Source organism: Venustampulla echinocandica (genome assembly GCF_003357145.1).
Source record: "Venustampulla echinocandica strain BP 5553 chromosome Unknown scaffold_2, whole genome shotgun sequence".
In the NCBI taxonomy this organism is placed as follows: domain Eukaryota; kingdom Fungi; phylum Ascomycota; class Leotiomycetes; order Helotiales; family Pleuroascaceae; genus Venustampulla; species Venustampulla echinocandica.
In genome coordinates this window covers 385,260-412,373 of record NW_022474207.1, presented here as the reverse complement: position 1 = coordinate 412,373, position 27,114 = coordinate 385,260, and the positions used below count along the sequence as shown (strand labels likewise).

General features: G+C 49.2%; 9 protein-coding genes across 9 annotated transcripts; 3 read left to right on the top strand and 6 right to left on the bottom strand.

Moving 5' to 3' along the window:
• Positions 1 to 588: 588 nt before the first annotated feature.
• Positions 589 to 4,806, bottom strand: BP5553_04493 (Protein kinase-like (PK-like); the record flags this gene model as incomplete). The annotated part of the gene is made up of 7 exons (XM_032013116.1): positions 589 to 693; positions 753 to 1,087; positions 1,139 to 2,486; positions 2,555 to 3,536; positions 3,589 to 3,984; positions 4,490 to 4,693; positions 4,790 to 4,806. 7 exons carry the CDS (start codon positions 4,804 to 4,806, stop codon positions 589 to 591), a joined length of 3,387 nt encoding a protein of 1,128 aa, XP_031869716.1.
• A 1,722-nt stretch (positions 4,807 to 6,528) lies between these two features.
• Positions 6,529 to 10,621, top strand: BP5553_04492 (Uncharacterized protein; the record flags this gene model as incomplete). The annotated part of the gene is made up of 4 exons (XM_032013115.1): positions 6,529 to 7,245; positions 7,298 to 8,595; positions 8,641 to 9,614; positions 9,663 to 10,621. 4 exons carry the CDS (start codon positions 6,529 to 6,531, stop codon positions 10,619 to 10,621), a joined length of 3,948 nt encoding a protein of 1,315 aa, XP_031869715.1.
• A 910-nt stretch (positions 10,622 to 11,531) lies between these two features.
• BP5553_04491 (Uncharacterized protein) lies at positions 11,532 to 12,994 on the bottom strand (the record flags this gene model as incomplete). Its single annotated transcript, XM_032013114.1, has 2 exons — positions 11,532 to 12,666; positions 12,699 to 12,994. 2 exons carry the CDS (start codon positions 12,992 to 12,994, stop codon positions 11,532 to 11,534), a joined length of 1,431 nt encoding a protein of 476 aa, XP_031869714.1.
• A 929-nt stretch (positions 12,995 to 13,923) lies between these two features.
• BP5553_04490 (uncharacterized protein) lies at positions 13,924 to 15,086 on the bottom strand (the record flags this gene model as incomplete). Its single annotated transcript, XM_032013113.1, has 6 exons — positions 13,924 to 13,996; positions 14,044 to 14,069; positions 14,120 to 14,489; positions 14,545 to 14,624; positions 14,733 to 14,953; positions 15,077 to 15,086. 6 exons carry the CDS (start codon positions 15,084 to 15,086, stop codon positions 13,924 to 13,926), a joined length of 780 nt encoding a protein of 259 aa, XP_031869713.1.
• Positions 15,087 to 15,756: 670 nt separating this feature from the next.
• BP5553_04489 (uncharacterized protein) lies at positions 15,757 to 16,620 on the bottom strand (the record flags this gene model as incomplete). The annotated part of the gene is made up of 2 exons (XM_032013112.1): positions 15,757 to 16,416; positions 16,525 to 16,620. 2 exons carry the CDS (start codon positions 16,618 to 16,620, stop codon positions 15,757 to 15,759), a joined length of 756 nt encoding a protein of 251 aa, XP_031869712.1.
• A 731-nt stretch (positions 16,621 to 17,351) lies between these two features.
• BP5553_04488 (Glycoside hydrolase family 28 protein) lies at positions 17,352 to 19,185 on the bottom strand (the record flags this gene model as incomplete). Its single annotated transcript, XM_032013111.1, has 8 exons — positions 17,352 to 17,484; positions 17,569 to 17,841; positions 18,001 to 18,166; positions 18,230 to 18,481; positions 18,535 to 18,612; positions 18,663 to 18,769; positions 18,820 to 18,919; positions 18,972 to 19,185. 8 exons carry the CDS (start codon positions 19,183 to 19,185, stop codon positions 17,352 to 17,354), a joined length of 1,323 nt encoding a protein of 440 aa, XP_031869711.1.
• A 1,274-nt stretch (positions 19,186 to 20,459) lies between these two features.
• Positions 20,460 to 22,325, top strand: BP5553_04487 (putative T-complex protein 1 subunit epsilon; the record flags this gene model as incomplete). Its single annotated transcript, XM_032013110.1, has 5 exons — positions 20,460 to 20,469; positions 20,523 to 20,540; positions 20,601 to 20,649; positions 20,706 to 21,822; positions 21,873 to 22,325. The coding sequence occupies 5 exons, from the start codon at positions 20,460 to 20,462 to the stop codon at positions 22,323 to 22,325; spliced, it is 1,647 nt and encodes a 548-aa protein (XP_031869710.1).
• Positions 22,326 to 22,920: 595 nt separating this feature from the next.
• Positions 22,921 to 24,875, top strand: BP5553_04486 (uncharacterized protein; the record flags this gene model as incomplete). Its single annotated transcript, XM_032013109.1, has 2 exons — positions 22,921 to 22,967; positions 23,021 to 24,875. 2 exons carry the CDS (start codon positions 22,921 to 22,923, stop codon positions 24,873 to 24,875), a joined length of 1,902 nt encoding a protein of 633 aa, XP_031869709.1.
• A 495-nt stretch (positions 24,876 to 25,370) lies between these two features.
• Positions 25,371 to 27,114, bottom strand: BP5553_04485 (uncharacterized protein; the record flags this gene model as incomplete). Its single annotated transcript, XM_032013108.1, has 2 exons — positions 25,371 to 26,745; positions 26,924 to 27,114. The coding sequence occupies 2 exons, from the start codon at positions 27,112 to 27,114 to the stop codon at positions 25,371 to 25,373; spliced, it is 1,566 nt and encodes a 521-aa protein (XP_031869708.1).

Genomic DNA, 27,114 nt, shown 5'->3' with positions numbered 1-27,114 from the left:
ATGGGAAAAAAGATCACGCTCGATTCCGTGAGATATCGTTCGCTATCTTGCTATCGATCGAATCCATCTATACATCCATCCATCCCATCCATATGCACGTCCATCCATTTAACCATTTTCCCATGTCACGGGTGTAAAAAAAGCCCTTTCAAGGTTCTCAAAGGCGAGAAGCTAATAAAAGGGAAGCAAAAGGATAGGCAGTGTCACTCCCAGCCATCCATCATTGGTATCAAATCCTATTAAAAAAAAAAGAAAGCTATGTCCCAATTCGTCTCATCTTCTTAAATGTACGAAGGCACTGTTGTGTACATTGAACGTGAACATGAAACACGCCAATCCTGCTAGCTGTCTCGTTCAATTCCCGCAAGTCTCTGGTTGCGTTTGTTTTGTTTTGCATTGCTTTTACGATGGATGCCATGAGACCTTACGCCGGAACGCCGATGCTTGTTTGAGTAAGTTGCTAGCCGATTTGCTAAATTGCAACGATAGTAGATTGTTTGATTGCTTTTGTGCATCTTGCGGCCCCAGCTACATCGTAGGTGACGGGCGGTGGTTTGCTTTGCAAATAATTAGGGCGAGAAAAGGATTTTACGAAACTGCCTTTTGGGCTTTCTCCTGGGCTCTTGCGTTTCTCGCGGAGCGGACAAGGGGTGCTAGTTGGCCAAGGTCCGAGCATTGCCTCATAAAATCGTGCTTTAGAAAATAATGTTAGTAGCGATCTCCTGGCACGGCATTTGGGGCAAAATTCTTACTCGTAGTAAATCATGCGCGCTGGCTCTCTTCTCGGGATCAACCTTTAGTGCAAAATAAAGGAAGTCTTTAAATACAGGACTGAGGGCATGCTCATCCTTGATCGCGGGGGTGCCGTTTGTGGCGATGAGATAGAGGGCGCGAAGTGGCGACTCGGTAAGATATGGGGGTTCTCCTTCAATCATCTCAATGGCCATAATACCCAGGGACCAGATATCGACCTTGCGGCCATACTCTTTCCGCGTCACAACTTCCGGTGCCATCCAATAAGGAGTTCCGACCATGGTGGTTCGCTTGTTATGAGCTTCGTTGATTTGTGCGCAAAAGCCAAAATCCGCTGTGCAGCTTGTTAGATAACCAAAACCAAACTTTCCAAAAGGTCACTTACTTAGTTTGATATTTCCATCTAACGAAAGAAGGATATTATCAGACTTGATGTCTCGGTGGATAACGCCCTTCGAGTGTAGGTGCTGCAGCCCCTTTAATGTCTCGCGACATACCGAAGCAATCTGGCCTTCAGACATGATGTTGAATGTAACAACATCGGTTAAGCTCCCTCCCTCCATGAATTCCATTATGACCCAGAGTTCCCCAGTAACCAGAAAACTGTCGATAAAATTGACGATGTTTGGGTGTGAGCTGTCTTTCATGACAAGAATTTCGTTGATAATGAGATCCTTCTTCGGTTGCTGCTCTAGGTTCATCTGCTTGATCGCCACTAGCCGGTTTGTGCCCCTTTCATAACCAGTAAACACACCACCTGAAGCGCCTTGGCCAATTTTTGTCAGGTCCTTATAAATATCTCTCGGGTCCCCTTCCGTGCAAATTTGTTTAAGGCGGGCAACTATATCAAAACCCGTGCTCTGCCGTGGGCGGTGTCTGGGACGGGGCCCCGGTCCCGCTCTTACCTGCTGGCTAGGGTGAGGTACACCATTGAGCTCAGGAGGGCGCTGGAATTGGCCTTGAGGAGTTGGCGGGGTAGGTTGCTGAGGGGGCACGCGCTTGCTAGGAGCACGTCCTAGTTGGGACTGTTGTGCCTGCATCATAGCTGTCTGCTGTTGCTCTGCAAGTTGTTGTTGATATGAGATTTGAGGGGATAGACTTTGCACCGGGGTTGCAAATGGAGGAGTACCATTAACGCGCGAGTTCGATCGTGATCTGTGTTCCTCGGGGAGCATAGGCGGGGCATCTGCTTGTGTCGGTGGCACATATGCAATTGCGGGGAGGTCGTCGCTCTGACGAGGCATAGATATTCCCGAGTCTTTGGCCAGAATAGGTGGGGGTGTAGCTCTGGTGGGCCCTTGGAGAGCAACTGGTGGTCTCGGTGCTGGACGACTCGGTACGAGGCCGTTGGCATCCTTTGGTTGCAGAGCTAGCCCTACGCCTTGAGGCGGCCCTGAAGCTGTCCCTCGTGGCACAGGGGGCGGAGATCTAGGGTTTTCAAAGCTCGTCTCATGGTTCGAAGGAAACCGCGGACTTGCGGGCGGGCTTGTCATCGATCCGTAAGGTCCTGGGGTGTTGAGGAGCCCTGGTGATACCAGAGCAGGATTTGAGACCCCCACTCGCATCTCTGGCACATTGGCATGATCGAATTTGTCCCATACCTCGTCTGATCCCTTCTCTGCATTTTCCTTATAAAATCCTACGATGTCTACGATGGTCTGCGGGTGCTGCTGTTGTTCCTTCTTTGTAATTCCACTATCATTGAGCATTCGTTGCCACTCTTTCGGCAGGCCCTAATTCAAATCCAATCAGCACACACACACAACTATGGCATCGTCATTGGGGGAAGCAAGCAACTTACAGTGAATTGTCCAGTATCTTGGTCGTATCCAACGTGCGTGACGTGAACGGGGTTCTCTGGGGCGGATATCTTGACACCTCGAGGAGAGCCGATGCCGATCTGGTTCATGAAGCCTGAGAAACCCGACTTCTTCCGTATCATACCCAGCTTGGGCTCTTTACTCTCGTCCGAATAGCGCTTCGGACTGATGAGCTGGCTCTCACCAATGCGCGGCTGTATCTTCTCATTCATCCTGTCTCCCACCGTGAAGCTCGCTGATTGTCGTAGAGGCGGCCCTAGACCCCGCGGATCGGGGCTCGTATGTGATAGTGGTGGCGGCGGTGGTCGTCGCAGAGCGCTCTGATAGCCCGTGATTTTCGATGATTCGATATGGTTCAAGATACTCGACCCGTCGAAGGGAGCCCCAATCAACTCCTCCGATGTTTTTTCCGTGAGGGGCGTCGATGTATGATCGAAGGGGCCCCGGCCCGTGGGCGCACCGAACTCTGAGACCCCTAGTGCGGGTGACGGGCCAGATATTTGATAGTCGAGAGATGAATTGGAGGAGGCGTAGGCAGTGGGATTCGGGATGGAGGCAGTTCGACTGTGGCGCTGGGAGGGATGGGATCTGTAGTATGGGCCGTTGGGGTTGGGGGCAGAGGGAGCTCTCTGCAGGCTGCCAGAGCTCTTCTGACTGCGAATGGAGAGGGAGGACTTATCGCATGCTGGGGGCGGTTTCTTGGTCAGTCGTCGCGTTGTTTTGACCTCCTCCATGTTGTGTTGATAGACGGACGGGGTCGATCTTTGGGGGGCGGAAGGGAGGGGGGGGTTAGCAGCCCTCCAGGCTCTGTTTGATGCACCAGACTGGCTCGAAGTGCTGGGAAGGTGGAAAGTTGTAACTTGCAACTTGTAAGGTGTAAGGCGCTGCAACAATGTTTCCACCAGGGCTCGCCAATCAGGATAGTGAGCGGCTAGGGGACGGTTCTGTGCCCAGCATATGGCTCTGGGACCAAGTAATAAAGTATGTGCTACAGGATGTACCGTGTACCGTGTACCGTCTGCTTCGCACCAAGGAGGGAGCGCCTGGCGGAGGGGGGCGGAGGGGATGTCTCGGGGTCCACGGGTCCACAAACGTGGGCGGCGGCGGCAAGATCCAGCGCCAGAGCCCAAGGTCGAGCTCACGGGCTTTGGCCGTGGAAGTGGAACTAGAACTGAGGAATTGGGCCGGGAGAGTTGGAGTTGGAGTGGCGGATATCGTGAGCGTGGTGAGCGTGAGAATTGGGTGTTCCTGTTCGATCGCTGCCAGGACTTGGGGATTCTCGAGCAGGACCAGCAATAATCCGCGACAAAAGACGACGACGGCGCAAATGGCAAATGGGGTGTCCTCGCAGCCGCGCGCTGATTGGCCCGCGGCTAATAACGACTTTTCTCTTCCCTCCAGGAAGTAGTAACTGGGCAAGGCAAGGTACAGAAAACGTATAGAGATTATATTAGTAGGACGACGGTACGAGGTGCCTATACTGCAATCTATCTTTTGCTCTCTTGCTCTCTTGCTCTCTTGCGCCACCGGCTATCCTCTATTTACAGTCAACTCGCACCCAGAGTTGCGTTCGATTCGTGCACTAGTATCCGGCGCATTTGCAACCAACGGCCGCTACTCGGTACGTAGGTACAGGTAGGTAGAGATACTTTACAATAATACATACTCGTACAAGAGAAGACCACACCAATGCCTCTCCCAGCTTCCAGAGAACATCTGCTCCAAGGGCCCCAGGCAATGAATGGTTGGCCGTGCCAGGTCATACTCTACAATCATGTCCTGTACGATCTACTACGATCGACAAACTACGAACTATCAACTATCATGCCTTAACCACCGCTATTACCTCGCTGTGCCCTATTGCTTGTGAAGCACAGGTTAGCAGTCCCGCATTACGTGACGGCATGCACACGCACGCCGCCTGCATCTCTCCAATGATATTCCAACAAGTACTGCGTATTGCTTCCCGCGCATTCCTCCCACGCAGGATATGATGATCGTCTATCAACGTGAGAACCTCCGCGGGCACCGCATTCTCTGGAGTGGCCTGGTGTTGTTGTCCCGACTCCCAAGCCACGGCACGGTTCGCCCCCATTTCGTCATCTTCTTCTTCAATCCCTCTGTACTCGTATAGAGCGAGGTAATTAGAGGCTGCTGTAGAGAGATCAGATCGCCAACCATCTCAACGGCACCTCAACAAGAACTAGGTACCTTACAGAGGAGTACTGCGCATTATGCACTGCTATTATTGTTGCTCTGCATCTACAGAGCAGTAAGGTAGGTAGGTACCTAGGATCGAAGTCATCCAAGAACACGGTTCGGCTAAGGGTTTGATATTACAATACAAGGAAGGTAGGTACCCACGCATGCCAAATGGTAGACTTACTGTACTGTACAGTTGCGTCCTGCACTGATCATCCTATAATAATGCTACGTGCCAAACAAAGTAAGGGAATTCTCAATCGTTGCAGCAACTACTATTTCTAGATACTTTGCGCTTGCGTTCCACCCAGCACTGCAGCTGGTCCTTCGATCCACCATATCCCCTACAGAGTACGGGCCCTATTCGAGTCTCGAGTACCCCCTTGCTGACCTTTTTCCCAGCAGCAGAATAATCCCAGCTCCTAATTACTCGTGCCACAGTTAGCCCCGAAGCTTTCGACTTCATCGCTGATGCCTACTACCTAACGGAATAGGAGAAAGTTCCATGACGACCCGGAAGGTTCCAAGGTTCGGCTACAGGACTTCTATAGAAACCACCCAGCTAGCTTCAGATATCAATGTTTTCAAGCCCGAACGGCTCAGCGTCACCCCACTCAAGTATGCCTAGGTACAGCGGCTACTAATATAGCTTTTCTAGAGTGCATTTGACGTTAGGACAGGGGAACGGCGGGATCCAAGTCTAGTTCAAAGTATAAACTGCACCTCGAAGTATATTATTTACCTTGGTACTTTGTTTACTTTGCGTTTGTTGTGGTGACATACATATCTAGGGGTACCTAGGGGTACAAAGGTACTTCGGTAATTGGGAGAAAGTAACGAAGAATACCTAGGTATTTTGCTTTAATTAAAGGAATCCTTGTGCAGCTCGTTCACATTAGTTATCTCTATATATATTCTCCACCCGATACCCACCCATACTTGGTGATCCTTAGGGCGACATCAGGCCACTTAAAAGACTTCACCCACCCAGTCACGTGTAGATACGGCTGCCCCCTTGCTGCTGGACATAATAACAAGAGAGCCCTGGAGGCTGAGCAGAAATGGTTAATAGCTGGTATGGCAGTACTATTTCAATGGTACTACGTACCCAATCGTTCATTACAAAAACCACCATTGGCATCATTGGCAAACTCAGTTTATAAAAAACCGTTGGGAATAGCTCCTGCTCCTGAGTCCAGAACTTCTGATTCTACTGTCGGCGGTCGGCTTCTTTGCCCCCCCCCCCCCCCCCCCGAATAATAAGCGAATTGTGGAAGAAACACAGCTTGTCCCAGTCCAGTCCACCTAGCACCACCTATCTACAACAAAATGCTAATGCTCGTTCTTGTAACCTCCTCCAGATCACCACTTCACTCTTGATCGGCTTCTTGCATAGGCCCTGCAGCTTGCTCACTGCTCTATTCTCTTCCATCTCCCTTCAAATTTATTCTCGTATTGCCCCTTATGCAATTCCTGGGAAATTGAGACGCTTTCCAATTGTCTTCGTGGCCTTAAGACCTCCACTCCCGCTCCTATTCTTATTGCCCAGCTGGCTCCAACCGCAATTGTCCACCACTAATTAAGCAAGGTTAGTTGAGGTTCTCCCCGGCTTGTACACCGTACTAGCTCCGGGCTCCTGCAGGTTTGCTGATGATAAACGGTAGTGCGGTTTAACCGTTGATTTTGGTTACACCCTCGATACTCGACATATCCATCCGCTCTCCTATCTATTGAGTAGCTTCAGCTCTCCAACATGGCCTCTGCAGGTGCCTCTGGCGCAAACGGCGGGTTATCTGCAGCGCAAAGATTAATGCAGAAACATGACGAGGCGCACCAGACCACAGTTGAGGATGTTCCGGATCAGGACGACTTGACCCAGCGCCCGCACCCGCTATCCTCCAGCGTTCTCGAGTCCGCCGACGAAGCCGCACCCGCTCCAGGATGGGCAGCTCCTATGTCAGCCAAGGCAGCAGGAAAACGGAAGGAAGAGCCATCGGTGGGAACGCCGCGCGCACCGTTGTTGGACACTCAATCGGATGAGTTGTTTCCAGGCTTAGGAGGGCCCTCAAAGCCCAGTCAAGCTGCATCGACTGCCCCTATCTGGGGTGCTAAAAAGTCAACTCCCGCCACGAATGGGAACGGTGTCGCAACAAATGGCACATCGACGCCGACGTCCGAGTTGAATACGCCGCCTGCAAATCTTAAGGCAGCAACGAAGACTGGTGTGCCAGCTGCAGCAAGTCAGTTTACCGGCCCGGTGTATACCTTCCAGCCCAAAGAATTACCTCGTTCCGCAACGAAAAAGCCATTGCCGGACATTCTGAGGGATATCAATAAGAAGTACAGGGTGAACCTTGCCCAGACGACAGGAGAGGGGGGCGTCATAAAAATCGGCGCTGCTGGTACACAAATACCAGAATCCGTCAAGCGCCAGGCCTTCAAAGCACTGGGTGACCAGATTACTACCAAGGTATGTAGACCAACTCTGCTTCTAGACAACAATGTACCTAACCAACATGTAGTCGTCAACAAGAGTCCCAATTCCGCGATCCGCACGAGCCCACATCATCGGCAAGCAAGGCTCAACGATCAAGTCCCTGCAAGAGATGTCAGGAGCACGGATTCAGATGCCAAAAATGGAGGATACGCCTGAGCCTGTTGACGACGACGACGACACCATATACGTCGTGGTTGAGGGTAACCCCATAGCAATCCGGATGGCGGAGGAAGCCGTTGGTAAGATTGCCAGCGAGCGGGGCGCAACTCTCAATACGAAGCTTCGAAGTATCCCGGCTGAGTTATACCCTTTTATTGCTGGCCCCTACAATTCCGCGGCAAATGCTTTGGAGGAAGCACACGGTATCCAAATCCGAGTTCCCCCGCACCATACCTGGACTTCGCAACCGCCTCCTCCAGTGCCACCCCGGGGTACTGCTCCCGCGTTTGTCCCTGCAGTAGGTGACAATCACATTACCCTCGCTGGTGATCGAGCAGCGGTCCAAGCGGCGCGAGCCGAGATTGAGCGGCTAGCTCGAGAGCTTCAGCAACAGTTATCTCTGGAGCAATTGCCCATCAACAAAGGCCGGCATCAATTTATCATTGGCGATCGAGGAGTGCCTGCACAGGAATTCTTTGCCAATACTGGATGTGCCATTATACTCCCAGGGGAGGGCGATGATGATACAATTACCTTTGTCGGCCCTGCGAATCAGATTCAGCAAGCAATGGATAAGGCCATGGATTTAGCCATGGGAATGCAAAGCTCGAGTCTCGATCTAACTCGTCAGCTACGAAATGTCAAATCTCCCCACGAGCATGCTCGGAACCTTACGAATTATCTTCGTAATCGTAAGGAGATAGAGCGTATTGAGAAACTACATCATGCCCATATCGTGACGCCTTTCGACCCGAATGGTGCAGTGGCTCCGTGGGAACTTTATTCCCGGGATGGCAAGAATGCTATCAAGGCACAGTCTGAGATCGGCCGCATTTTAGAAGCCCATCCTCCATCGCGAATGGCTACCCTCCCAATCGATCCATTCTTCCACCAGCACCTCCAAAAGGATATTATGCCTAGAGTCAAGAATGACTTTAGCGTACATGTTGTGGTTCCCAACGCTGCTGATACTGACGCTCCCGTCCTTCTCGTATTCGAAGGAGAAGGTGGGCTCGAGCCAGGCTATGAGGTCCCACGGGGACGACCAAGCGCTGAGGAGGTGAAAACCTTCCAGCAAGGATTAGCCGACGCCCAGAAGCACATTTTGGATATTATAAATGCCCAAGAAAAGATCACTAGCACATCTATTGATGTGCCTGCAATGTAAGGTCCTCAAAACCATCCTCGGGTTCAAACTAATGTGTCTAGCTTCCATGAAAAGTTGCGGAAATATATTAAGAAAGAACAACAAAATCGAAGCCCTGATCAGATCCCCATCAGAGTTACTGCCAACCGTACACTTGTTACTCTTCGTGGTCCCGCACCTGCTGTTGAGACCTTGGCTGCAAAAGTGAAAGCCTTTGTTGAGCAGGCAATTGAAGATGAAAAAGAACGTGGCTTTTCATTGTCTTTTGACTTCCCGCAAAAACACGCTAATCAACTCATTGGCAAGAACGGCAGTAATGTCCATGATTTGCGTGAAAGATTCGACGTCGAGATCCAGGTCAATGACGGAAAGGTCGAGGTGAAAGGCCCGAAGGCTAAAGCAGAGGCTGCTAAGTCCCATATCTCAGCTCTTGGAAGACAATGGGCGGACGAAGCGACTTATGTCCTCAAAGTTGAGCCCAAGTACCACAGTGAGCTTATCGGTGCCAAGGGTAGCCAGATTAAGAAGCTTGAGAATCGGTACAACAATGTCCAAATCCACTTCCCTCGCTCAGCTCGACCCGTTAAGGATGACCAGTCAAATGCCGACGCCGCGAGCGACGCTGGTCGAAGGGGTGGACGGCGAGAACAGCAGCCTGACGAGGTTATTGTCAAAGGGCCCAAGAAAGGAGCCGACGGGGCGAGAGACGAAATTTTATCACTGCTTCAATACATCAAGGACACTTCCCACATAGCGACTGTGTCCGTCCAGCCAAGCCAGATCCCATCCCTCATTGGACAGCGCGGAGTTGAGATGGATAAAGTTCGACAGGAGACTGGAGCGAAAATCGATATCCCAAATGCAAGAGACCTCAAAGATCCATCTGCCCGAGTTGACATACAAATCAAGGGAACCAAGTCGGCAGTTACACAAGCCAAAAAGATGATCGAAGAGAAGAAGGAGATATTCGATCGCACTGTTACCAAGACTGTGGACGTGGATAAGACATACCATAGAGGGTTGATTGGTGCCAAAGGTTAGTTCAAATAATAATCCCTCCCCTGACAATTACTAACAAAGACAGGCGCTACTATTAATGACATTGTTGTTAAGGCTGGTGGATCGAATGCCTCTGGCCAAATTGTGCAATTTCCCAAGGCCGATGCTGATGGGAACATCATCAAAATCACAGGCACGGTGGACGTTGTCGATAAGATCATTGCAACGATTGAAAAGATGGTTGCTGAATGGGAAAGCCAAGAAACCGAAGTGGCTGATGTGCCGACCGACAAGCATCGCTCACTGATTGGCCGCGGAGGAGATATCAAGAGAGACTTGGAAACAAAATTCAGCGTCACCTTGGATATCCCAAGACAAGGTAGCGGCCAAACCGGCGTCAAGATTACTGGCTTACCGAAGGATGTCGAGAGTGCAAAAGCCTATATCCTGAACCTTGTCAAGGAGCAAGAAGGCGAGACGATACAAGTACCGCGAAAGGTCCACCACGCGGTTTCCGATAACGGCCAATTCTTCCGGAGACTTCGAAATGATCTCAAGGTCGTAGTCGATGTCAACAAGAGCGAGGTTCCCGCTAAGCCAGCAGCAACTTCAACACGGTCCAATGGCAGTTCAATGCCATTGATCACCGATGATACCGAGGCAGCTGCCGGGGCACATGACTTTAAGACAGTCGACGTTTCTGAAACTGGCCTCGACGGTGAAATTCCCTGGGTTTTGCGCGGCTCACCTGAAAGCATTGCCAAAGCCAGGGATTCTATCGTTGCGGCTATTGAGCAGGCGCTCAAATACTCTACGATCGGCTACCTGACCCTGCCGGACCCGCATACCTACAGATATGTGATCGGCCAAGCTGGAAGCAAGGTCAACAGCATTCGGAAAGCTACTGGTTGCAAGATTACTGTTCCGCGAGACCAAGCCAAGGATGAGCCGATCGAGATTGTAGGAAGCGCAGAGGGCGTCGAGAAAGCGCGGGAATTGATCCTGAATGCCGTGAAGGAGGGTTCCAGCGCCAACCGATCATGATATGAGAGGATATCAGCAGATCTGGATTGCGATGAGGCAGGCGCGCTGCGATTGTTTTAATTCTTTCGAGAGTAAACCGAAGTAACTGCAGAGCTTAGCCCGTTTTTGTTGCATTTCCCAAAAGTTGTATCAGAAAAGACCAGGCAGGATGGTGAGGTCGTCCGCCAATTGTGCAATAGGCATTTCCTTTACTTTTTAGCGTCACTCTTTGCCGCCGTAGGCTGTTGTAGCCTTCCAAGGTGCAGAATCAAGATTGACTTTTTGCTACCAAAACCAAGGTACCATATGACTGTGAGCCCATGGATAATGGTTTCTGCTACGAATACAGTCTTTGGCGTGTACAGATCTCAGCCTAAACATGTAATTATATCCCGTTTCCCGTAACACAACTTCAAGAACAATGCTCGACTAGGCTTCCTAACTCTTGTCCCAGAGCGTAGACCTCCAAGTAATCCATCACCACCTTTCAATTCATTCTATCTCTATCTTCCCTTAACTACGGCCTCCGCATCTATGCCCCCAAAGAGCTCTTAACCTCCGTCCATATAATAGCCCTCCCCCTCATCAAACGTAATCAACCCTCCCGCTTCCTCCCACCCACACCATTTATAACCCTCTACTTCATTTTCCTACAACCCAATCGCCTATGGCCCTTTCATAATAGCCGGCTAGTAGCCCATTTTCTTGCCAACCTTCTAAATTGGACTTTTTATGTAGATTTTTGCAGAACTCAACTCCGTCGTTCTCCTCGTTCTCCTTATTTTTCTCCGTTTTCTGAATGGCACACATCAAACAAATCTATTTCGGCTTTAGCGAGATGGTCGTCTGTCGACCTTCCCCTTCTTCAGTCATTCCTTAACACCCCATTTCATCGCTCGCCCACCATCACCTCGCAATCCTCCATTACCCGTTAGAGCGAATTGGACCGTCTGGTCATTGTCTTCAACAGCCATCCATGCAGATTGCCTCCAACTGTAGATTGAGCGTCGCCTGTAATCGGGCAGTCATCGTCCGAGTCCAAATTGTCTATCCACTCGTGTTCACGAATCACCCTCTCCGCGACAGGAAAGCCGTCGTCATCGCGCAGCCAAGTGAAAATGTTCCTAGTCACCATTTCCGAACAGTCATCATCCTCGTTATCGAAATTGTCGTAATTGATGGAGATATTGCCTTTTGTTGCCTGCCCATTCTTGGCGCGTAAGGGAATTCTAGGAACGGTGGTAGTCGAGCGCTGGCCACCACGACAGTGCCAGGTTACACTTTCGTATTCGAGGCCGTGACTTGTCTCACATCGAGCATGTTGACGAACGTCGATATTAGTGTCTGTCATCGCTGTAGAACCGAACGGAGCGAATGGAAAGAGCGGGGGAACAGTGTAGTATTGGTCGTGGGACAAGTACATTAATCGACATTCGTCAGCACGCGAAATTTCTTCTATCCCACGGGGCAGTGTTGATACAGGCTCTTGGATAAAAGACATAAGCGTTCCGGTCCATGCTGCTACATGAAGGTCGATTTTCCACCAGGCCTGACGAGCCTCTTGCAAGGAACGTTTCTGTGCTCCGATGATAAAGGCACCCAGCCAGAGAAATCCCAGGCCAGGATCTCGCTTTATCAAGACACGTAGTAGGATATTCTGGTCCTGTACAATATCCGAGTCGAGAAATGCGAAGGTCCCTTGTAACCATGCCCCGCAGATATTGCATCCTACACCAGGTTCAAAGAAGACGCTGGTTAGAAGTGCCTTGGTTCCTACTGCGTTGCAGCTTAGTGTAAGGAGCCTGTCTAGTTGGTTGAGATTCTCGCTCCACACCGGGATCTTGTAGATCGTCTCCTTGTTGAATCGACCTTTACGGCGAACTCGAGGGGTCGGTAACTGAACCGTTCTGTTGTCGAATCTAGCTACAGGGAGAAGTAATGTTGCAGCTAAAGCAGCATGGCTCTGCTCAGCCACTTGGTAGAATTCGCAGTAGCTAGAAAGATAGCTCAAGGCAGTAGCGAATGATGCCGCACGATATTGAGCTGGAAGGGGGCGATATTCCGTGCTGCGTGAAAGAGTAAAGCTTTGTTCTGATACAAGCTTTGTATGCCAGGGTGAGTAGAGGATGTGGCCTCTATCGCTTTTAATAGAAGTATTCCAACCCCCTTCTCCGTTGCAATAACAGTATTCGAAAATGACGCGTCTACTGTAACGTTTCCTGGGAAAGAAGGGTGGTTGAGAAATTCATTCTCGAGCTGAAATAGACAATCCCACCAAGGAAGACCGGTTTTGGCATCTACAATTGTCATCTCGTAAAGACTGAACCAAGTGCAATAGCCTCTCTCGTACATAGCCTTAAATTCTTGCTCATTTGGACGGACCGCATCCTCCATGACGTTAAAATATATGCTGCGACTCGAAAGCTGCGACTCAGGTCTTTGTCTGTGTCTTGTGGGTGTAGGTGTAGGATTTTAATTGCCGAGCGAGGTTGGCACAGCGTGCCTATTGGAGCTAGTAGGCGCCGGGGGACAATACAGTTGCATTTGCAGTGAAATCCTTGCGTCCAGTCTCAGGTAGTACGTGATATATACCTGAGGGTTCTGAATACACCCATTTAATGCAGGTAGTGCAAGTGGTCGTTTACCAGCCATTGTCGTGCATAGGGAATTCGGTAATCGCGGGAAAGCACTTACATGTAGAATAGCATACGCGTCTCAGGAGAAGAGAGGAATAAAGAGAGCAAGTATACTCCGTACTTCAGGCCCCTCGTCAAAAGTTGGTGGTTTCTGACGAGATGTATGAACAGGGCGAGCAGAGCTCAGTAGTACCTAAGCTATACCTAAGCCGAGCCTAAGTCAGCTTGAGCAAAGGCTACGCTGAGAAGCTTCGAGACCCCCCTGGGATATCAGGACATTCCTAGGAAGTTCCTTCCTTCAGTCCTACTAGATATTTTAGAGACATAACAATTTGGAACGAGATAAGAGCGGAAAGGAGTTCAAGCAGCAGTTGGAAAGACAATTAAAATAGGATAGTACCATTTAGTGACACCATCTAGAGCCACGTCCGTGTGTGTTATGGCAAATCGTCAAAATCCCGCTCATTATTTCTATTTCATACTGTACAGATTCGATAAAGCCAACCGCCCCATGATGGATCCAGTAACCATCAGAGTAAGATACCTGAGATATGGAGCAAACCGAGGAGAAGGAATTGTTCGTATGCCTGAGGAGAATTCAGTGCAGAATAAGGTTGGGTATTTGCGGAGTTTCGTAGGCGGATTAGGAAGGGTTACGGGTGAGAAGGGGTTAAGATATTACTCCTCTCAGAGTGCTCCGCCCGTCTTATAGTCGTCGGAATCATTCTTGTAGTTTTCGGTGTCGCTCTTCTTAAAAACCCTAGAAAACTATTAATTCAATCCACTGATTTATTAAGGGGAACAAACAAATGGCTTTGGTAGAACCGCAACATCTATAATAGTTAGCATCCCGCGTATATCAGGCCTGGGAGTTCATGCTTACTTTCTGCGGGCAGCGCTTATATACTTGCTCGAGGGGGTGCTGGGTTTTGTGCCCCTCCCTCCAAGTCAGGTAAACAACAACCTCTCCGTCATGGCCTTCACACGCATCAATTTTCGTAATCTCGTCCTCCCAACTCCCTGACGGAGGCGAAAACTGTGCTCCAGCGCTGCGTGGGGGGGTAGAAGATTCAGGATGGCTCTTACGACCTCGCTTCGGAACTGTCCCATTATTTGCCTCTAAGCTGGCCCGACCCCTCTTGCGTCCCTTTTTCGGTCGTAATTCAGCCTTCTTCTCCTCGTATGCCTCCATTATTGCCTCTTTTCCGCCGGCCGACGCAAGGTACTCGTTTAGGATTTTGGAAGCAGTCTCACTGCCAGACTAAGTTAGCCAAGAGATATATAGGCCGGAAAGATATTGGGCATTACAGGTTTTCTTCGGGCTCCCATGTTCGATCGCTCTTCTTCTCGTAACCTTCCCACTTGACTTCGAATTTGATTTCGCCCGTCTAAGATGAGGTTAATACGTTGAGAATAATGCCAAATGCGGAGGTAGAGGAATGCCGACCTCATCATCGACCATATGGTTCGTTATCCTTTCGACAACAAATCTGTACAATAGCTGTTTTAGGGCCGAGATCTTGCATGAACTTGAGGGGTACGAACTCGTCCTCGCCAATCTCGTCCTCTTCCTCATCGTCTTCCGACTCCACCATGAGGGATTCATACGCCTCTTCTTTGCCGTTCTTCTCTAGCTCCGCGCTTCCACTGTGGGTGGTTCTGTTCCGGTGGATGGGAAATCCGAACCCATCGTCGGACATCTCGTCGTCAGAGAGCTCTATATGCGATTAGCTTATGATACGCGATCCTAAGCCTGCCAGTAACTATGGTGAGGTGTATGCGCTTTGTGGCCATGCTATGCGGCTGGCTGAAAGTCGCGCGAGCTGGGAATGGGACTTACGAGGAGGCATTGCGACAATTGGTCCTACGCGAGATCTGAGATAGGGCGGCGAGGTTAATTGGGTAGACAGTGAACTCCAGAAGTGAATCTAGGTGGAGGAGGCTTTGGTTTGTTTGTTTACTATGATAAGCCTGATACAGTAGAAGGTGGAAAGGCTGCGGGCGCTGGCTTCCGTGGGACGCGACGGGAAGATGCGCCGCTGCGGATAAATCAATGGCTGGGTTGTTGCCCACGTGACGAGGCTGTTCATCTTCACAAACTAATAACTTCACCACCTTGCCTACCTCTGTACAAGTAACCTACTACGAAGACCACGAAGACTCCGGATATATCTTCGTTCACTCTCTCCAATTCATTCATACTCTCTTTAATTTAAATTAAAGAAGGTCTTGTTGCCTCAACCACTCCATCTCAAAGCACGATGCTACAAGCACCAAGCTTCATCTTATCGATGATCACCTATATACTGCTCGGCTCCTATACTACTCTACAAAGTACATATCGAACCTCCGAGGCTTGAGTCGTACCGACTCATACCTGTTCGAGATACATTCTTCAAATAAATTAAGAATCTTACCGTTGGGAAATGGTCTAACTTGGCTGCAAATATTCTTTGGACATAAATCATATGTCCACCACTGTTATGTCTCCTTTACTGCTGCCCATAACTGCTCCATTGACTAATATAGTCCCTCCCCACCCGACTTGGTCATCTGTTCGGGCATCGATATCGCACCTGACGATTCCCCAGCTGCCCTCAGATGCGGCGGGGTATATTTCACCTCCTCTGCGTCTATTTCTTCCCGCTTCTTCCTACTTAGCATCATTGTGTCATATTCTGCTTGGTTACTGTTGTATTTTAGAACGCAGCGACCGCGACTCTGATGCACATGTCCGAAGACATGCAGCAAAGGCCGGATCTGCCATAATGCCGCAAGCAAAGTACAGCAACCTAAATTGTTATCACCATCCAGGTATCCTAGTGGAGGACCATGCGTAATCAGAATATCAATATCCTTGGGGGTTTGTTCCCATAGCTCCTCCGCCATACTCCCAGCTGTGTATCCGAATGCCGTCTGTCTAGAGGTAGCGATCGAGCCCGGGGAGCCCCAGATCCGTAGCATCCGGTCCCCAGCTCTGACTATTGTGCTGTTATTACAGAGATATGTGACGCCAAGGGTATTATCGAATGCCTCACGATAGGCTATGCGGGCATCGAGATCATTGTAGAGCGTGGCATCCCTCTCATCACAGCTTGGGTCAAGAGCTCGGTCATGATTGCCGCCGATAATGATTATGCGTGAGTATTGAGTAGAAAGCGTGCTGAGCTCTTCGAGGCGCTACTGTAGATGCTCAGGACGGCCTTCGCTGAGATCACCAGCAACTATCAAGATGTCCGCTGGTGGGAGAGACGGAATCGTCGCATTATGGAGATCACTTATGCATACGACAGTGGCTGACTGCGAGGGTTTGGCTGACTGTGGCTTTGCGAGATCTAACGGTGATGAAATAGGTAGTTGTTCTGTTGTAATGTGGTTCTTCATGGTGAGATGTCAGGGTACGGAGTATAAGGCTGCGAGGCTGAGGGCTTATGATAATCCCTGTAGATGCATGCAATCGCAGGACACATACTAGCCGAATCGGGTAGTACTATCATTCGAAGCAAGCTAGGTGCCTAGGTGCCTGGACAGACAAAACCTACCTACTCTTCCCTCTTCCAAACTAATAGCTCAAATGCACACCATATGCCATATCACCTCTCACAAATCGTTAAATTTGCTATATTTCTAATATGATATGATACTGAAAAACGTCGCCGAAGTTGTGCCCTTAAAAACACGGGTCAGGTGACGTTAGAGGCTGTGCGTATGGCGCATTCTTGGGCGACTTTGTGTAAAACTCTTTTCGCCAGTATTATAAGGTGTAACGGCTATTACCTAGATATAAATCTGACATCGTATAAATATCTTACTAGAATTTGTGTAAATATCTAACCGAAATTAAGATATTTACGCTATCCATTGTCTGGGTAAGGCTCGTCTGTTGATACGAGTATATCGAATACCTAGAACCAACATCTCCAGATTCCCAGTCATGACATAGGGTAGGACTGAAAACATATCTCAAATCTTCTAGGATTCTTGAGGCGGTTATCTACAATGGGTTGAATCAAATATATACAGGAGAATGCATCCAAACATACCAATGGCACTACGCCCTTTCCCCCCAGATATAGAGCTCGAGGTTCGTGACGACACGAATTCCTGGCTCTCCATCAACGTCCGAGTAGGGTGCTTGCTGGTTTGGCGGCCGGGAAAAACGTAGTTGGAATCGTTGGGATGGGAACGCTAGCTGTAATGGCCAGTGTGCTTAAACGATTTGGCATCGGTGGAGCCGAGTACCCGGTCCTACAACGCCCAAGTAATCAGACTTGTCCATATCTCTCCCAAAATCAAAAGAAATTGTTAATAAAGGGAAGAGCTCTGACTCACGGTTGACTCTTAATCGTTATTGTACTTGCATACGCTCCCACTTTTCCAGTACCCAGACATGCTCCATTTCCAAATGCATTCTCGCATTTATATAGCGCCGTGCTCCCAGTCTCTGTCCACATTGCAAAGTCTTTGATTGTGATATCCGTGCACGGAACGGCGCTGGGACAGAGGACTTGAATTGGAGCGCGTTGGGCGCCGTTGGCGCAGGTCCCCTTCCAATTGGAAAATGTGAGGTTCTTATAGGCAACGCCAGAGCCAGCTGCCACTGTTCTGTAGGAGAAGATAGATTAGCTGGTGTTGTGTTCTAGCACTGATACAGAGGGGTTGTTATGACAAGAGAAGACGTGGCAGGTGGGGAGGGTGGGAAGTGTAGCAGGGGCCAAAAACTGAAGACAATTTTTTAGGATAGAGGGATGTTGAATCACATACTGTGAGGACCAGTACGCATTCAGATTGAGGCTATAAGCGTTACTGTGGCCAATGAAGTTGAGGAATTGGCAATTGGTCACTGACCCACTCCCACCATTGGATTTGAGCATAAACATCTGGTTGGATTGCCAAGTGTAGATGTTGCGGTAGATAATGTTGGAGATGGCTGTGTACAACGTGTTAGTTACAATATCTATAGAGTAATAGACGAAGGAATTGAACAGCGTACCAGCATTCTCTCCAAGTGAACCTATCGCACAACCCCCGCTCCAGTTGCAGTTAATATTTTCGATGAGCATATTGCTTGAGGGGCTTTTGATGTCGACACATTCGTCCTTGTTTGATACTTCAACATCGTGCACGTGGATGTTACTCCCCCAGATGTCTATTCCATCCAGGCCACCTCGATTGCCACCTCGGATAATCATGTTGTATACTTCGCCATTGCTGCAAGTATCCATGACAAAGTGGAAAGCGGGAGCTTTGGTTTGAAGTCAGAATAAAAGCGTTGTACTGGTAGGACCTTGTACTAACCATCTACGAGTATCACATCATGTATAGAAAAGTTCTTCGTCTGAACAAATCGGATAATGCGAGGACCATATTTGTTGTCTATTAATTGTCAATTTCATGGACCACATGCCGAGATTAGGGGTTCGTACCTGCGTGGAAAATATACCCGTTGCCTTGGATAGCCCCTTTCGATGTACTGCTGTAAAATTCGAAGTCGGTAGCTTTATCAACAACAATCATATTGCCTCCAGCCGTTCTAATACATAAGTTAAATCATGTCCACGGGAATGAAGCAAGTATTTTTACCCTGTTCTGTAAATAACACCATCAAGCTGGAAAGCCCACCCTGTGCCTCCACTCATACTGACCCAAGTGCTCATTCCATAGTCACCAGGTGGTACATAGACTGCAGACAACAGTTAATTTTATACATCAGACATCATCCATAAAAGAAGTACCGGTGCCACCAGATTTGCAGGCTGCATAGGCAGATTGGATCGCAGGTCCAATATCTGAAGTCTTGCTGGCAATCCCCCCATAGTTTAGAACATTGCACACCTTGTTTCTTTTTGAGTCTCTCGTTGTCGTTGGGCCTACAGGACCTGATAACTGTGCAGCCACTAATGATGGCAGCAGGAGCGCCGCAATATATGAGAAGGAACTCAGTTTCATTGTTGAAATATCAGGGATTTCCCGAGACAACAAGGAAGATCAAGGTATGCTAACGAAATGCGAAAAATAAAACGCATGAATATAGGGAAATCGTGATTATTTATCCTCACCGCTGCCGCCGGGGTTTCCTTCACCGAGCATAATCTTGATAATTTCAAGGATTCTCCGCACGGAGAAACATGACGAGGCTGTACACATACCTATAGCCGCTTCAACCTGGTCGGCCCTTCACATTGATGCGAATAGCCAATCGGCATAGCTTCCAAGGAACGCGAAAGTAAGCGCCCCATACATAAGAAACATAGTACTGGTACTGTATTTCGTACACCCTCCAGCACTGGATGACTTTGCAATATATATGGTACTGGAAGGAAAACAGAGAATACCTAGGGTTTACAGGTCGGACGGGCCCAGAAAATAATAAACCAATTCCACGTTTCAAATATTGTGCGTGCAGATGTGGGAAAATATTATACATGGGGCAGAACTCATATAAGAGATGCATAACATGGCGTTCCTAGACTTCAGGACGAATGCTTTATCATGAGGTAGGAGAAGATGGAGCGATAGCCGGGGAGATTGAATCTGTTTTGCAGAATATGAAAGGCAAGGATATTCTCCGAAAGTTAGGACGGACCCCAAACTTTAAGGCTCCTTTGAGGTACCCCTCCGTTCATTCAACTAGAATATTTGGACAGCCTAATTCGGGAATAGTTCCGTCAATAGGAGAAATCAGAGGGACAGACATGAGTTGAAACGGCAACCACGAATCGCAAGTCTTGCCCATCCTATAATTAGTGGGTCTAGGCTATTCCTCGGGGTTTCTAGAACCATGAGTATCTAGGGCATCAAGGAGAAGATAATATGACGACACTCACCGTGTATGAAACGAGCTTGCCCGAGAGGTTCCTGAGGTAGCGGCAAGAGCTAAGAGCTATACACGTTATAACCTGCCTGCTACGATATTGAAATATATCAATATAGATAAGATCACGTTATTGTTATCGAAAAAGGGGTGCTCGTTTGAGGAGAGAGGGTCTTCCAGCTGGACAGGAATGGATCGAGTAACGTGACTAGATCTGGCTTGTGGATGCCTTGGTGCCTTAATGCTACAGCGGAAAGAAAATAGCTTTTTGACGCGACCATCTGCCTGACCGCGTTGAAGTCATAGCAGCTACATTGAAACCCACTTCGCCTTCCATCTGAACCGTTCATCCAGCTGCGGGAAGCTCATACGTTTGTTTTAGAGCAACTGTATTTCGATTTCCTACAGAATGGCGATGAGTACGTCCGCCCCCATCCCCTAACAAAGCTCCAGCTAACCTAAGGTCTTCTAGATATTGATATGTCCCAGGGTACGTTTCCATTTACAGCTTCGACCACAGCTATTTGAAACTAACCAAAACCACCTACAGCTTCGGTCATAAAAGATGAGCAAGGCCGACCTTTCATCGTGGTTCGAGAGTAAGATATATTACTCCTGTAAATGACGACCTTGGCTGACTTTTCCTCCCTTTTAGCCAAGGCAAAAAGAAACGACAGCATGGCAATGAGGCCGTCAAATCACACATTCTTGCTGCGCGAACTGTAGCCAACATTGTCAAGTCTTCATTAGGCCCACGAGGCCTCGACAAAATTCTCATATCCCCTGACGGAGACATCACAGTCACGAACGATGGAGCTACTATCTTGAGCCAAATGGAGATCTCTAATCACGTTGCTAAGCTTCTGGTTGAGCTCTCGAAATCCCAAGACGACGAAATAGGAGATGGCACAACGGGCGTGGTAGTGTTGGCTGGAGCGTTATTGGAACAGGCGGCGGAACTCATCGACAAGGGAATCCACCCAATACGGATAGCCGACGGTTATGACCAGGCGTGTGATATCGCAGTGGCCGAACTGGACGCCATCGCAGATACTATCGAATTCACAAAGTCCCAAAAAGAGAATTTGGTCAAGGTAGCACGGACGAGTCTGGGTAGCAAAATCGTCTCGATGGCTCACGATCAGTTTGCCAATATTGCTGTGGATGCCGTTCTTGCTGTTGCCGACCTTGAGCGCAAGGATGTCGACTTTGATCTGATTAAGGTTGACGGCAAGGTGGGAGGCGCACTGGAGGACACACTCCTGATCCAGGGTGTTATTGTTGACAAAGACTTCTCGCATCCCCAGATGCCTGACGAGGTTCGAGATGCCAAGATCGCAATTCTAACGTGTGCCTTTGAGCCACCGAAGCCAAAGACCAAGCACAAGCTCGACATCACAAGCGTGGAGGAGTTCAAGAAGCTACAGACTTACGAGCAGGAAAAATTTGAGGAGATGATAAAGCAGATTAAGGATACCGGGGCGAATCTTGTCATTTGTCAATGGGGTTTTGACGATGAAGCAAACCATCTTCTGCTCCAAAACCATCTTCCCGCTGTTAGATGGGTAGGAGGGCCTGAAATTGAGTTGATCGCCATTGCAACAAACGGACGGATTGTGCCCAGGTTTGAGGATTTATCGCCCGAGAAACTTGGTCATGCAGGGATTGTACGAGAGATGAGCTTCGGCACAACGAGAGAAAAGATGTTGGTCATTGAGGAATGTGCAAACACAAGGGCTGTGACGGTCTTCGTTAGAGGAAGCAACAAGATGGTAAGTATCCCTCTCTAGTACAACAATCAGTACCTAACATGCCACTATAGATCATCGATGAAGCCAAGCGCTCTCTTCATGATGCTCTTTGCGTTGTGCGAAATTTGGTTCGGGATAACCGCGTGGTCTACGGCGGTGGAGCGGCTGAGATCGCTTGCTCCCTAGCTGTCGAAGATGCCGCAGTTAAGTCACCAGGTCTCGAACAATATGCCATGCGCGCCTTTGCGGACGCGCTCGATGCGGTGCCAATGGCTCTTGCTGAGAATTCCGGCTTGTCGCCCATCCAGACTCTTGCAGACATCAAGAGCCGACAAGTTACCGAGAAGAACACGAGATTAGGAGTAGACTGCATGCAGACCGGAAGCAATGATATGAGAGATGCATTCGTCATTGATCCACTAATTGGGAAGAGGCAACAACTGATGTTGGCAACCCAGTTGTGTCGTATGGTCTTGAAAATCAACAATGTCATTATAGCAGGGAATGGAGAGGACGAATTTTAAAAGGCAAATGTATTATAGGTTTGTGTTCTAGATCAGGGGACATTATAGAATCATAATCATTCCTAGCACAGCATTCCTTGGCCAATATCTAGCGTAGTTCATGGCACTTCCTCCGAAGCTGATGTCCATATGACTATGCCATGTGTGGAAGCTGAGGTTGTTCGCTGGTCTAATAACTCGGAGACATAAAACTGAGATGGCCAATGTACCTATTTACTCGGTGAGTCATTCTATCGTCATTATATGTTGATATTCACCTTTATATCCTCGATAGACGGTAGAACTAAGGTATCAAGCCGACGATTCACAGTCTCTAGCTTGCTTTTTCAAAAGTTACTGGTTTAGGTTTTAGACTAGTTCCCCTTTCGCGACCGCGACAATAGGGGTCCATCCTATTGTGACCCTATTGTTCTGATATTCGCTTATTGCCATCCTCACTCGTCGTTCCCTCGCTCTCATCACCGCTGTTGTGTAGATACCTCCCACATCTGCCTTATCTTGAGTCTCAGATACTGATTCTATCCACCACATCACACCGCGATCGCATCCGCGCATACCTAGGTACCTGGGTAGGTAAATAACGGCGGCAAGGGCGATGCATGTGTCTATTCCTACCGAGATCCCTGAGTGGGACGTTTGGACGTAAGTACAACATCCCACGTCCACATCCGATTGCAAGACTCTAAGTGTTACAGGCGAAGTCTATCAAAGGATTATCACTGGGAAGATCCAGCGCCCGAGCAAGCTCCTGCTCGAGGCCGGGAGGCTTGCTGGGAGTACAACAACGGCCTGTCGTGCACTAAAGCATCCTGCCACAACATTCATGACGATGCGGTGAGGGACAAGGCTATCGAGAAACGGACGATTGCAGCGACTCCGAACAAGAAGCGCCACAACAAGCAGAGCCCTCCAGCATCTGACATTACTCTCCAAAAGAACCTCGATGGCACTAAAAGCAAAGAAGTTTGTCGGAAGTTTATCCAGGGCAACTGTACGCGTCACAGGTGCCCGTTCATCCACAATGCTACCGCACGGGATATCCCCAAGGCTGCGAATGACCTATTTAAGCAAACTTCGTCTCAAAACGCATCTTTTAACAACAACAAGCTCAACAGTGCCGACCCGTCGCCTGAGAAGAAACACCCGTCAAGCGCCCAACAAAACCAGAAGAGGCTCTGCCGCAACTTTGCCAAAGGATACTGCTCGAGAGGGAATGACTGCCGCTACTCCCACGATATTCCGGCCACCAAGCCAAAGACAGAAATCTTGCCCACCGACCAGAATTCCTGGCCCAAGAAGTCTATAGTTAAGGAGGCTTTGCCCATGAACCATGGCGATCCAGGCAAAAGCGACCAGAAGGCCCCAAAGAAGCTTTCGTTCAAGAAAATCCAGGCAGCCGAGCAGGCCATCGCATCCCTCAAGAATCAGCAACCAAAGATGACTTACGCAACTGTAGTACTTCGCTCAGGCACACAAAATTACAACGTTCGAAACAATCATTCATCTAGGGATATTCCAGCTGCGGAGGAGACCACCGTACCCAAGAAGGATCTACCAGTCAGGAAAAGTTACTCGGCTGTAGTGTCGCCTCCAAGCACAATAGCTCACAAGACTCAGGGTGATGTATCGAAGATGGAAGTGGCAGCGAAGCCCATCGCCCAGAAAATTGCTCCTCCACCAGAGCTTCCCAACGTCATGACCACCAATTTGGGCATTGGGGCATCTTGGGATTCCATCACCTTGAAGAAGTGGGCGGAGGCCAACCTTAGACCTGAAGTTCTGGCTCAATACCTGAAGGCCTACGGAGGATATCTCGACCAGGGCGTGATTCCCGTGGCCGCTCTCCATGCCGACCCCAGCAAACCTCGCCCCAAAGTCCGAAAGGCGAAGTTCCGGAACTTTGGCATCCTTCCCTTCGAGCTCCGTGAGCAGATATGGAACTACGCCCTGGATCACGTACATTTCGATTGCCGTGTTGGCTTACGCCGCAAGACACATGACAGCAGGCTCGGACTAGATCCCACAATCAGAATTACAAGATGCGGCCCATCGCCCCAGATACTGAAGGTCAATCACGAACTGCGAGAGCTAGCTTTAAAGCGCTGGGAGCGCAAATTCCCCACCAAAACCTCGAGCGTTCGCCACTGCTTCTTTAATTTCGCCAATGACCGCCTGTTCTTCAATGGCACTGCTGCGTGGCAACTGATACATATCGCGCAGGCCATCCTCCCACAAGATCGATGCCGCGTCCGATCTATTGCCATCCCTCTGCGCGACTTTGTCCACGGAAGCAAGGAGGACTTCATCAAGACAGTTATGCTTTTCAAGAATTTAGAGGAGCTATGGATCGTAGTCGGTGATAGCAAGGAGGATGAGGTTTATTCGAAAAGTCACTTTACAAAGGCAGTATGGGAGATGGTCCGCAAGGCTTGGATCCGAACGTATGCGGGTAGGCGTGTGCCCAGTATCTGGAAACAGATCATTCCAGCGCTTCGGGCTAAGTATTATGGTATTGATGGTCTTATTTGGGACGCGAAGGTGTTTGTTTGATGGGACTTATGGTTCGATCGCGTGGTACTATGGCGTCCATGGTCTTCTTTACAGTTGGGCTCATCGCCTTGAATATAGGAGCGATTATTTGGTGGCTCAAGTTTGGGTGGTAGGTGAAGACATCCGGGTTACTTTGGCGTTGGAGTAGGAAAGCTGGAGTTTGACAAGCGCGTCGTTGCATGAGTGCATATGGTTTTGCGCTTTAAGTTGCGCTAGGGAGAATCCCCTAGAGCCTGGAGGATGACGAGGCTTTGCCATTTGAATAGTTTGCAACGGATACGTTTAACTTTGCAAGTAGTCACAAATAAGGACCTGCTCGTATTATCGTTTCCGCAGAGGGTAGTATGCAATCAAATAATGATAAATTCAGTCCCGGAGAAGTTTGTGAACCATGCCTCGTGGCTAGAGTTAACCGGGCTGCCTATCTTCGTATATACCTATGTACAGGTGAGATTAATATTCTACAATACAGTTACACTAACAAACATTGTAACATCAGCCCAGATAATCCTTAATCCAGGTGCTCACCACCGCTTCTTCGTCATCAGTCTCCCCATTGCCCTTCCCCTCCACACCCGCGAACACTTCCCCCTCTCCTCTAACTTCAGTACCACGCTTAAGCTCGTAAACCTCCACCCTCTCACTAGCATCGGTTTCCGCATCAAACGCCTCATCCCATTCCCTCCGGTCTTTGAACTCGTGGAGCGTTAAGCTCCGCCGCATAAGCGATTCTAGCTCATAGGCTTGGGTTTCTGGTGTTATTGAGTCGGATTTGGCCTTGGCCTTGGACCTGGATTTTGGAGTTGGTTTCCGTTTCAAAGATGGAGACTGGGGACGAAGATATGGTGTTGGAGGGGCGGGAGGGGAAGTAGTTAAGAGCAGAGTTCGGGGGATTTTGAGACCTGAGTCTCGGGGTGGGAATTTTAGATGTGCCTTTTGAGTGGTGGAGGCTAAGTGGGTTGTAATTGGGGTTGAAGTGGACGATCTGGGTGGCGGAGGTGAGGATAAGGATGTAGACATTATAGTCGTATCCTCATGTGCCGTTGAGGTGGTAGTTGGCGGTTCCAAGCAGGGCCACGTAGCCGGTACGTCAAGTCCAGAAGTGCGGAAAAACAAGACAGGAGAGGCGAAGGCATCAAATGTGCCTGCTGGACTCGCGAACAGTCTCATTTTTAGGGCATGAAGGGTTTTAGTATCCCAGTGGAAGTCAGCTCTCATAGCCAGAGACTGTTCGGGGGAGGACGGTGGTTTTTTCTCGCTCTCTTCAGACGACGATTCGGGTGGGAGGGAAGTCCCAATCCCAGTCCAATCAAAAATGCCATTCTTCACAATCAGACCAGCTATTGAATATGCATGGTGTTTTGAGGATAATGATTCCGTCAGCGCCAGGGAAGTAGCCAGTGTCCCACCTAAGTAGGAACCATATATTATGAGCGGTCGCTGAGCAGTTTTTGGAGTTGGCGGTGGTTTGTAGTACGCCGAATCCGGAGAGAATGTAGACTTATAAGGGGATGATGTGCTCTCGAGTTGAGGAGCAAATGAAGGAAGCAAGGACGTTGTTAGGAAGTTGTAGGCGTGGAGTGTGTCATGGAGGGGTGTGGGGAATGGATGATTGGCGTAGGATTGGTGGCTGGTGAGCAGTGGGGGAGATGGAGAAGGAAGTATAGTGCTCGATGTCGAAGACGAAGATGTAGGCCGTGGGGAAGGAGGGGGTTGGTTCCATCGATAGTTGATCCGAGCCAGGGCGTTGGTAGGAGAGAGCAAAAACGAGGGTATGGCCGGGTGTGTTTCCCGAAGGTGTAAGCCGGTTGGGGGGAGATATATATACAAAGGAGAGGTTGAATTTGCAAGGAGATGGGAGTTGTAGAGGCTTCACAAAAATTAGCATAGGGACTTGAAAAGGGAGTAAAGAGGTATAGTAAAGACGTAAAGGGGTGATGGAAAGGGGGGCGAATCACGTGAACTCTAAGAGTTTTGGCCTGGAAGGGATGCCCCAAACACCACCTAGGAATAAGAGAAGGTGGCATAAATATGAAGTTGGTACCTACTCTACAGTAATTGAGCCTGCTGAACCACAGGCAATCTTAAAAGTCTGTGGTTCTGGCCGAGCTGGCCGTTCACGTGATGTGGAAGAATCTGAATATGGCCTTCGCCAGGACGATGACAGCCCGAAGACAGCAAAGAGCCGCAGCTGTGTTCTCTGGCTTCGACTACTCCAAAGGGGCAGATCAAGCCGCAT